This window comes from Cervus elaphus, chromosome 5 (genome assembly GCF_910594005.1).
Source record: "Cervus elaphus chromosome 5, mCerEla1.1, whole genome shotgun sequence".
Taxonomy (NCBI): Eukaryota; Metazoa; Chordata; class Mammalia; order Artiodactyla; family Cervidae; genus Cervus; species Cervus elaphus.
Window position 1 is genome coordinate 37,148,688 of NC_057819.1, and position 10,120 is coordinate 37,158,807.

The 10,120-nt window shown below is 44.6% G+C and overlaps 1 protein-coding gene across 3 annotated transcripts; it reads left to right on the top strand.

The window, feature by feature from the left end:
• Positions 1-562: 562 nt before the first annotated feature.
• SPRY1 (sprouty RTK signaling antagonist 1) lies at positions 563-7,370 on the top strand. Of its 3 annotated transcripts, XM_043902371.1 has the most exons (4): positions 563-700; positions 1,450-1,681; positions 2,039-2,335; positions 5,149-7,370. In XM_043902371.1, the coding sequence occupies exon 4, from the start codon at positions 5,204-5,206 to the stop codon at positions 6,161-6,163; it is 960 nt and encodes a 319-aa protein (XP_043758306.1). In that variant the 5' UTR covers positions 563-700; positions 1,450-1,681; positions 2,039-2,335; positions 5,149-5,203; the 3' UTR covers positions 6,164-7,370. The 3 variants fall into 3 exon arrangements, with proteins under 3 accessions (XP_043758306.1, XP_043758307.1, XP_043758308.1); XM_043902372.1 differs by having other exon boundaries at positions 570-700; positions 1,453-2,335; XM_043902373.1 differs by lacking the exons at positions 563-700; positions 1,450-1,681; positions 2,039-2,335 and adding an exon at positions 2,901-3,362.
• Positions 7,371-10,120: the final 2,750 nt, after the last annotated feature.

Genomic DNA, 10,120 nt, shown 5'->3' on the forward strand with positions numbered 1-10,120 from the left:
AGAGCAATTATTATAAAATCTACAGCAGGAAATCATACCTTTATCACATATTGTTACATACATTTTCAGTAAAGCGCGCCACGTTTTAGATTTCACATATTCTGAACTTTGCTTTAAATTGGATCTGTAGTGGCATATCATCATCTTTTTTATATCAATATACATTTCTCACTAACTGATCAGTAGTGAGGGCTTGATATACAACTTTTTAATCTTTTAGTCTTCAAAGTTGTTTTGTAATTCCACTTTTAAGGGTAGAGTTCACCAATCCTTTTGCTGAGATTTGATAACTGAAGACTGCTAACTAAATTTCAAGGTATTCTTTTATGACAAAAGGCATTTGCAGGATTTTTTCAGGCAATCCACATTTTCAGAGGATGTTTTTTAGGGGAGTGTACAGGGCAACACATCCAAGTGGGTACTCATAAAGGAAAGAGGAAACGACTGTTCGGGAAATCCTGCTCCAGGTTTTCAGGCAGCCCGTATGATTGACACATGATATCACTGGAGGCGTGTCCTGGAGTGGAGGTGGAGGTGGAGGCGAAGAGCTGAAATTCTGCGGAGCCGGAGTGGGACTGCTCTGTAAGGCACGCAGTGGTTTGCAGAGTGATAGCCGCAGACACAACTCCCAGCCCTGGAAAAGGAACAGCTACAGTTGCTGTAAATGTGCCTGAAAAGCAATTTCCAATCTTTGCTTTAGGTAAGAACTGTTTCCTTCCTTTCCTTCCGTAGACATTTTAAGGAAAGATCAGGTGAGAAATGTTGGCTTTTGCAAGGAACTGATTATTTCTTTGAACTCGCTTTAGATCTAAGATTACTGGTTGCATTTCAAATTACCAGTAGGATTCCCACTGCTAAAACGAATGCTCTTAAAGTAAATGCTACCACTAAAAGAAAAAGCAGGGTCCTTTTCCTCCCCACCCCCACAACCACCCCCCAACCCCCCAGCCGAACAGTAACAAGTTTCAAGTCTGAAACAGTCGGCTGTGTGAAAAACTGGGTGGGTTTTTTTTTTTTTTTTTTTGGCCAAAGAGGGGCTGGCATTCGGTGTGTGGACCAAATGCATGTTTGTTTAGGCATTGTTGGCGACCGAATCCCGAGAAGCAATTGTTTAAAACCTGAATTTCCCGTCTCTGTGTATTGATTTCCAATGCGCAGAGGCGTCGCTTGAACGTTGTTTGAACTCTTAGGCATTCCAAGGGGGCAAAAGCACTTCGGCAAAAACGTGCAAGACTGCATGTTACTTTGGTTCGCTGCTGACACGCCGACTGTGCGCCCGCCTGTCAATCACAGGGAGCAGCAACAGCCAGCACATGGGTGCGGGCGGCGGGCGAGCTGGCGAGCGGCCCGCTCCGCTCCACTCTTCGCCCGGGCGGCGGAGCGCGCGGCCAGTCGAAGTGCCTGGAAAGAAAGGGAAATTAACGTGTTCTTATCTCTAATCGTTTGTAGCAGGCGTTTCGGCCGCGGAACAGGAGGGTCGGAGGACTGGGAGTGATCGCTACCCGGGAGAGGCTGACTGCCAGGACCGGAGTTCCCAGAGACGCCGTGCCCCCACTTGCCCGGCGTGCGGGATCGGGAAAGTGCCTGGACCTGCGCGGGGGCCGAGGGACGACGCCCCGCCTTCTCCCCGGAGGAGAACCCCCAAACCTCGCTCCCTTCACCACCGCCCCTAAAACAGCGGGTAAAAACCAAAATCCCACCCACCCCCCACCCGCGGGGAGCGGCGGTCGGGCCTCTCAGGCGTGTACTCTCTGCGCGGCTCCGTGACTCGTCCGCGGACGCCGGTTCGAGCCCCGTCCCGGGCGCCGCGGAGCCTCAAACGTCCGTGACGTGGATTTTCACGCGTCAGGAGGCCGCCACTCCCGCCTTTCCCGCGAGGAGCGACTGGACCCTGAGGAGAACTCTGGTCCGAGCACAGCGGCGGGTCGGCCGGCCAGTCACGCGCTCCTCTCCCCGCCGCTCCGCAGCTCGCTTTCCGGAGAGACCCGGAGAGCCCTCCTGAAGGGATTTTTTTTTTTCCCCCCCTGGCTCTTGGAAGGGGGCTACAGGAGAAGAGCCCCGGAGGTGGATGTTACTGAGCTGCGCGGCGCACGCGAGCTGTGAGAGGTCTGTGGCTGGCCGCGCCGAGTCTCCAGAGGATTGTCCCCCGCAGCCGGAAGGGGGCCGCGGGGAGCGCTCCTGCCCAGCGGCAGAGGCCGCGGGCCGACCAGCCGCAGCTCGGGCCATGCCTCTCCGTCCTCCCCACCGCGGTTGATGCGGCGAGGGCACGCAGTCGCCCGCACCGGGACCCAGGCCGGGTTGCACTGCTTGGCCGCCCGCCCCCGCTTCGGCCTAGGTGAGTGTGGGGCGGCCGTCCTCGGGCCGCGGGGGCGGGAGGTGCACGGGCGGGGCGGGCCGGGCGGCAGGTGCGGGCCCCGGGGAGCGGCTTGGGGGCCCGGACCGCGTGAGGGGCAGGGAGCGTGGGGCCACCCCCTCTCGCGGCCCGGCCCGCCCGCAGGGCGCTCAGAGCTGGGCAACCCGGAGAGCGACCTTTCGCCTCCGCGCGGGACGGCGAGGCGCGGTCCCCGGTCCTCAGTCGCCTGCAGCGGCGGCGCGGGGACCCGGGGTGTCCTCTCGGGGAAACCCCTCCACGCGAAAGATGCATTCGGGGAGGCTTGGGGCGGGGGGGAGGGTCCCCGGGAGGAGGACCGCGGAGCTGCTCGGCGGGTGCCCGCGGCGGGCTTTCCGGATCCGAGGATCCCTCGGACGGGGGCCTCCCGAACGGCGTGTTCGCGCGCGAGTGCCAGAGCGGACCCCCTGGTCGCCGGGGACCCCCTGGGCCGGGTCGGCGCGCACCCGCGCGAGCTGCCACTTTATTCTTGTGAGCGCGGCGGCGCGGCGGGGGCGGGAGAGGGCACTGCCACTTTAAAAGTGCGGAGGTCCGCCCTCCTGAGGTAATGGTAACCTCAGCCTCCTCCCCTCCGCCTGCCGGAGAGAGAGGGGAGAGAGAGGGAGCGAGAGAGAAAACTTGTTTTCATTCATAACTTTTTCCTTTTCCTTCCTCTCCGTCAACTATTTATTCTCCGCTCGTCTCAGCGCGGATTGCAGAGGGCGCAGCTCCACCGCGGGAACCGGCGATGTGGCGACACCGCTCCGCCGCCCCGGCCCCCGGCTCGCTGCGCCCCGGCTCTTTAGGAATCCGGCTTCTCCTTTAAAGTGTAGACAGATATTTATTTATAACCCTCCCTGCCTTGGGCTTGCTTTTTGGCGCCCGCATTCGCTCCGAAGGCTTTTCCTGATTTGTAAGCATCCTTGGTGGCATACGCCAAAAGGCTTTGGAAATCCACGGTGATCCTTAGAATGTGATGGGATTGTCCGAAAAGGTACTCGACTTCGATTCGGGACTTTCTTGGGGGAGAAGAGTCTGCCGAGAGCGTGTGAGCGTGTTTGGGGCTAGATCCAGGGCTGTCACTGCTGGAAAAGGGGCTGTGCTTCAGATCCGAGGTGGCTGACATTCTTTGCTTTTTCTTTTTATCTGGTGGCCTCTTTTACCGGCCAACAGGAACTTTGTTACAGCTAGCATTTAAGACTCAGATTAAAGTCGTGCCTTGTGCTTTTTCTACTCTCTTCAGATCCACGTTTTTTTCTTTCGTGTGGAGTCTGACTTACTACTTGTAGATACTCTTTGCTTTAGAAGCGCTGGGTTAGGAAGTGCTTTGAGAGGAGGAATGATACTGCAGTGTAACGATGCAATCTTTTTAACAGTCCTTAAGGACTCCAGGACTAAACCCAGCAGGTTGTGACCGTGTTCCTCGGGTACAGAGAAGGTAGAAGAAACTAGAAACTTGAGGCTCCGAGTTGGGAGAATGAGCAGGGGTAACGCCAAGAAGTTAACATGTAAGACTGTACAGGGCCATTCAGTGAAGTTAATAGAGGAAATGGACTTCTTTCTGCCTTATTCCTGAAGCTGATGAGATTTGGCTCATGGTAGTGGAGAATAGGCATTTTTTCCTGTGCATTCTTGAACTGGATCAGATCTGTAGATTGTGGGAGGAATTTGTGTGAAAAATATTCTGGTTTACCATTTATGAGAACAAAAACGTTTTTATGTTTAATAGATGGTTTTATGAAGAATACATTATAAATTAGAAGTAATTTATCATTGGTATTGAAACAGATTTTTACCTGGATATTGCTATACTTTATTACAAGAAGTACATTGATTCAGAGTTGGCAGTGCTTTTGAAAATCAAGATCTGGCATGTAAATACAGATTTTTAAATTGGAGGAAATACAGATAATTAAAATGGCCAGGATTTCCCCATGCTACTTTAAAGGCCAGACACTTATTTGTATGTGAAAGTTATCTTGTTATGTGAGTGATCCTTATTTAAACTTAAAAAAAAATCAAATGTGAATGGTCTTAACATTCACAGAACTGTACATTGAGTTTTGTGTGTGTGCTTTAGAGGCTATAAAACACCAAGAACTGTTGTGTTCGTCTGCATTCACTTTTACATCTTGTAGACTAATAGCGCGAGCTAGGTTTAAAATTCTGGTTTCTACTGAAGATGACCTCTTAATTGGAGATTCCATTTCAGTTTGGAGTGTCTTTTTTTTTTTTTAATGCATGAAGTATACCTTGACTAATTTCCTGAACACTAATCTAATGCTTATAACAGCAAACAGATAACTAAAGACAACAGCACCATAGCTATTCTTAGTTGTTTTTTTTTTTTTAATGGATATTTTCTTTTATGGAAAATACCCAGAGTTTCTTTAGATGAGAGCTGTTTATTAGTGCTTATACTCAGTGTTCCCCACAAGGGCGTACTCCATTTTGTTTGTTAGATTCACAAACAGGAAGACATTACTTCTCGATTCTGCTTTTTAAAAGTTGAAAAAACTTCCAGTTCTTATAGCATGGGGTCTCTTGCTTACATTCTTCTTCTATGATGTGGTCCTAAGCCTCTCTCAGAATTGGACTCTGGCCAGGACCCCAGCATCATTGTAATCCGCTGATGAGGGAGATCATTACCAGGTGGTTTAGGCAATTTGTGACTTGACAGGATTTCTCACCTCTTCCCCCCCCATCCCCCAAATGCTTCTAGTCATTTATTTTCTCTGTTTTTTTTTTTTTTTTTTTTTTCATCTTTGATTTCCTTTTAGGATTTCAGATGCATGCCAGGTTTCCACTGATTGCCAGAAATCAAGATCACTACACATGGATCCCCAAAATCAGCATGGCAGTGGCAGTTCATTAGTTGTGATCCAGCAGCCTGCATTGGATAACCGTCAGAGGCTAGACTATGAGAGAGAGATTCAGCCTGCTGCTATTTTGTCCTTAGACCAGATCAAGGCCATCAGAGGCAGCAATGAATACACAGAAGGGCCATCCGTGGTGAAAAGACCTGCTCCTCGAACCGCACCAAGACAAGAAAAGCATGAGAGGACTCATGAAATCATACCGATTAATGTGAATAACAACTATGAGCATAGACCTACCAGCCACCTGGGACATGCAGGACTCTCAAATAACACCAGAGGCCCCATACTGAGCAGATCAACCAGCACTGGAAGCGCAGCCAGTTCTGGGAGCAACAGCAGTGCCTCTTCTGAGCAGGGGCTGTTAGGAAGGTCCCCGCCAACCAGACCCATCCCTGGTCACAGGTCTGAAAGGGCAATCCGGACCCAGCCCAAGCAACTGATTGTGGATGACTTAAAGGGTTCCTTGAAAGAGGACCTGACGCAGCACAAGTTCATTTGTGAACAGTGTGGGAAGTGCAAGTGTGGGGAATGCACAGCTCCCAGGACCCTGCCGTCCTGTCTGGCCTGTAACCGGCAGTGCCTTTGCTCGGCCGAGAGCATGGTGGAGTACGGAACCTGCATGTGCTTGGTCAAGGGCATCTTCTACCACTGTTCCAATGACGATGAAGGGGATTCCTACTCGGATAATCCTTGCTCCTGTTCACAGTCACAGTGCTGCTCTAGGTACCTGTGTATGGGAGCCATGTCTCTGTTTTTGCCTTGCTTACTTTGTTATCCTCCTGCCAAGGGATGCCTGAAGCTGTGCAAGGGGTGTTATGACTGGATCCATCGCCCAGGGTGCAGATGTAAGAACTCCAACACGGTCTATTGTAAGCTGGAGAGCTGCCCCTCCCGGGGTCTGGGTAAACCATCCTGATTTTTGGAGGTGGGTTGGACCTCCTGAACTTCTCTTGCTTTCAAGCTGTGGCTGTTAAAAAAGATGCTGTCAGATACTGGTTTTATTTTCTTTGCAGTTTTCCCGTTTCCCACCTTTCTCCTCTTCTTTCCAAGGTTTGGCTCATGGATTGTACTCTTCTCTAATGGATGGTCTTCGGTAAGAGTGGACTGTGAAATGCGTCTGGCTCCCCCTTATGACAAGAGCCTCTGCCATCCACTTGAGAGGGTATTGAGAGCCAGTGGGCTTTTGTGTAGCCTTTTTGTTCTGCAAGCAACTTTCCAAAGTTGTACACGTGAACATATCCACACATGTACACCCAGACTACAGTGATTTAGAGCTGTATTTGATTGGGTACTCTGGGAACAGGGAAATTGGTGTTTAAAGAAGCAGCCGTTTAATTGCTTGAATAAGCTATATATTAAATCTGTCTCCAATTAGGGCTATCTTCATAGCATTGGACACTTAAGTAGCATGGGAGATCTGTTTTTGTTACAAGGTTAAAATTCTCCTTTAACCACTGCCCTCTCCTCTCTCCTCAACCTTCTATCCCCTCAGTTTTGGCCTTATCTTATTTTAGAGATGCCAGGTTTTTTGTTTTTTTTTCTGTGTAATTTTAGGTCTGCTTTACAATGTAAGTCTTCACATTGGAGATATATTGGTTGTATCTTGCTCATCCTTATTCAAGCTTTCATATTTGTGAAGGACTCGACTCCCTCCCTTCTGTACTCTTTGCTTTTCACCAAATTACTCTTGTCATTGAGGGCACTTGGACAACTGAAGTTGATATTTATATCTGATCAATCTATAGATGTCACAGAACTATGCTGCCTGAAGTGATCTTGGCTCCTTAATGGTTTTTGGCCACTTGGTTAGTTAACAGCTGGGTAGTTCTAATCTTTTCTGTTTCATTGCCTTAACCACAAATTGTGGTGCTTTTTGTATATTTTATGTATAAATCACAAAGTTGAATTCTGACTATTTTTAAGACAAAAGTCTGTTAAACTTTTTTATTGTAAAGAATATTTATTATGCGAATCTCTATTATTTTATGATATTTATTGCAAAAGACTGTTGAAATGTACTCATGTCTGAATATAACAAAATATCAATACGTAACGGAAAATAAGGTGACACGAAGAAAGTACATATGTTAACTATAATGCAGAAAATATATTAATTAATGAAACTGTCTGTTGATTTCTTCATTTATTAGCGTGTACTGTTGTGATTTTGTCATTTGCTTTGACTCTTTCTGCATGCATACCCATTTTCTTTCTTTCCCTTAATATACCAAATCTAGATGTAGGTGAGCTCAAATCTTGAAGTAGATGTTTCCTGGAAAATTCATTAATCAAGATTTTGTATTCCAAATTCTGTTTCAACAAATGCCCAAGTGAATCACTTTACAAAGTGAAAAAAGTTTCTTTGTGATTAATATTAACAATTCCGTCCCTCCTTTGGCTATTTTGTAAGCAAGGGGTTTTGTGTATATCAATTTCTTGGAATGGGACATACCTGTATGTTTTAAATAATGTTTGTCTTAACTCTTGGATTAGTCTGAATTTAATTTTCATCAGCAAAACTTAAAAAATTAGTTCTGTAGCCATACTAGCAGTCTCTGGCACTGTCACTTTAATAAAACATTATAGAATTTAAGAGTGCATCAAGGGGATAGTTAACATTATCAAAGAGCTGTTTTAAAAACATTCCAATCCTTTTCATTCCTTTAATAAGTATTTAATGTGCCCTGATCAAATAACATTGTGTCATGTCTCTTGGAATTAGAAATGTGAGGGTGTGAAACTTTGTATTAAAAAAGTACATGCTTTTAGTTTTTAGCCTGCTGAAGTCAGGACATAGAATCTTTGGGTCTGATAAAATTTTGTTCACGTGACTCCTCAGACTCAATTTCACTAACTCCTCTGAATGCCTAACTGATGTGTCAAACCTGAATAATCAGCATTTGAGAATAAGATGTTGACATAATTTGAACCCAGGATTTAGGCTGTCAAAACTCTTATCCAGATTTTTTGTTTTGGTTGTTGTCTCTTACATGATTTGACTACTAGTTTTGGACTATTTATCCCTTGTAAATAGGCTTTGATTTTGTTTTAATTAAATAAGACATAAGTGATAGAAACTTTTAATGCATTTCCACCAAGCCACTCAACCTATTAGTCGGCATTGTGACATTTGGCTTAATCAAGTATTTTCTCTATGCTCTGAAAGCAGGAACATTTTTAAAATTTCATAATCTATGGTATTTTAAAATGTGAATTTGTTTCCTCTTGTATTCAAGTTATGTGGTGATATCCCTGGTCCCTGAATATTGAATATTTCATTGAGATTTGGCTCCTTAATGAAACATATAAATAGACTCCTTCAAAATACTGTGTAACCTTTTTCTGTTATTTAGACCCTTCGTATAATCAGGAATTGGTGTAAGAGCTGTCTGTAGTTAAACTAACCAGACTAAGAAGCTGTGGCTTTTATTGAAAGAAATTTATAACTTTTATGAGAATAAGGTATGTTGTGGAGTTTTAACTTCTGGCTATATGGGGAATACATTAAAATTATAATATTAAGATGGCAGTCTGCTGCTGCTAGGGTTCTGTATGCTGTATGCTGTAGGGTTCTGGCATAATGTCAGGCCCATATTTGGAAATAGCAATATGTTAGGGGTTCAGACTTCTAACATGCTTGTCAGAGACAAAGAATAACATTTTGATTCAAAACTTCCTCCTTTGTGATATTTTTAAACCTAGAAGAAAAAAATATTAGGATGTGTTTTCGTCAGTGCTCATGAGTCCAATGTGTTTGAACCGAATACTGATGGTCATTTTAAACTGCTGAGGCTTTGAAAGCATTAGCAGAGCTGACATTTCTTATGATACCCCTGCCATTTATTTGATACTGCCAAGTTAAAAATACCACATAGATAGATTAACCTTTCCCTTTTATTCCACAATTTTGTCCCTCTTCCTCAACTGCCAAAGCCTGACAGAATGAATATTTTTTAAGTAGTTCCTTTCCAGCATGTTTTCTGAGTGCTATTCTTTTCATTCAAAGAAGTTTTATTTGGATAATTTAATTGTGAATAAAACCAATAGAGGATTTCTGTAATTGAGTAATTTCCTGTCAACAGTTTAATAAAATGTAATTCAGCAGAACAATGGACTATGAAAAAGTAGATATACTTCTTTTTTGTGAAGGCTTGAGGTGAATCCTTAAATTATAATCTATGATAATTATTATATAGTTGCAAAACACAAATCATAGAACTTTCCAGTTATTACTAAGAAAAAAAATTAAAAACAGTGGTTTTTAAAGTTAAAGGAAATAAGTTAAAAACTAATCATGTTTTTACCCTAAAGTTAATAATTGAAATCAAACTCAGGATTCATTTGCAGAAGATTGATTTAATTTTTGAAATTGTCTCCTTTTCCTGAATCTTCCCTTTTTTTGTTGAGTGATGTACTTCATGGTAGTTTTATGTATAACTTTTTAGCAAAAAGGCATAATCCCATTTTTAAACATTGAAAAATGGAAAGAAAGAAAGAATGTCTAGACAGTTCTCGTCTTAAACTCTGCCCCACCTCCGACTGTATATATATTGCAAGAGAGTTTGGTATCATTTTTTAAACATCTTGAAGACAAAACTTTAAATCCCCCTTTGGCCAGTTGACAATTGGAGAACTGTTTTCTTCATTATTGCCCTCACTAGATAAGATGGCCATGAATTTAACTGACAAGTTTTTGATTCTTCTCATATTACCTCAGATTATTACCAAGCCATTTTGCTGCATGTATTGAACCCCTACCATGTGCATTATTCCATATGGAGAGGAATTCTAGAGCTAGAAATAGATATCAGAATATACTTTATTTTTCTCAACCATATATGAAAGTAAATAGGTCACTAGTTAAAAATCAGAA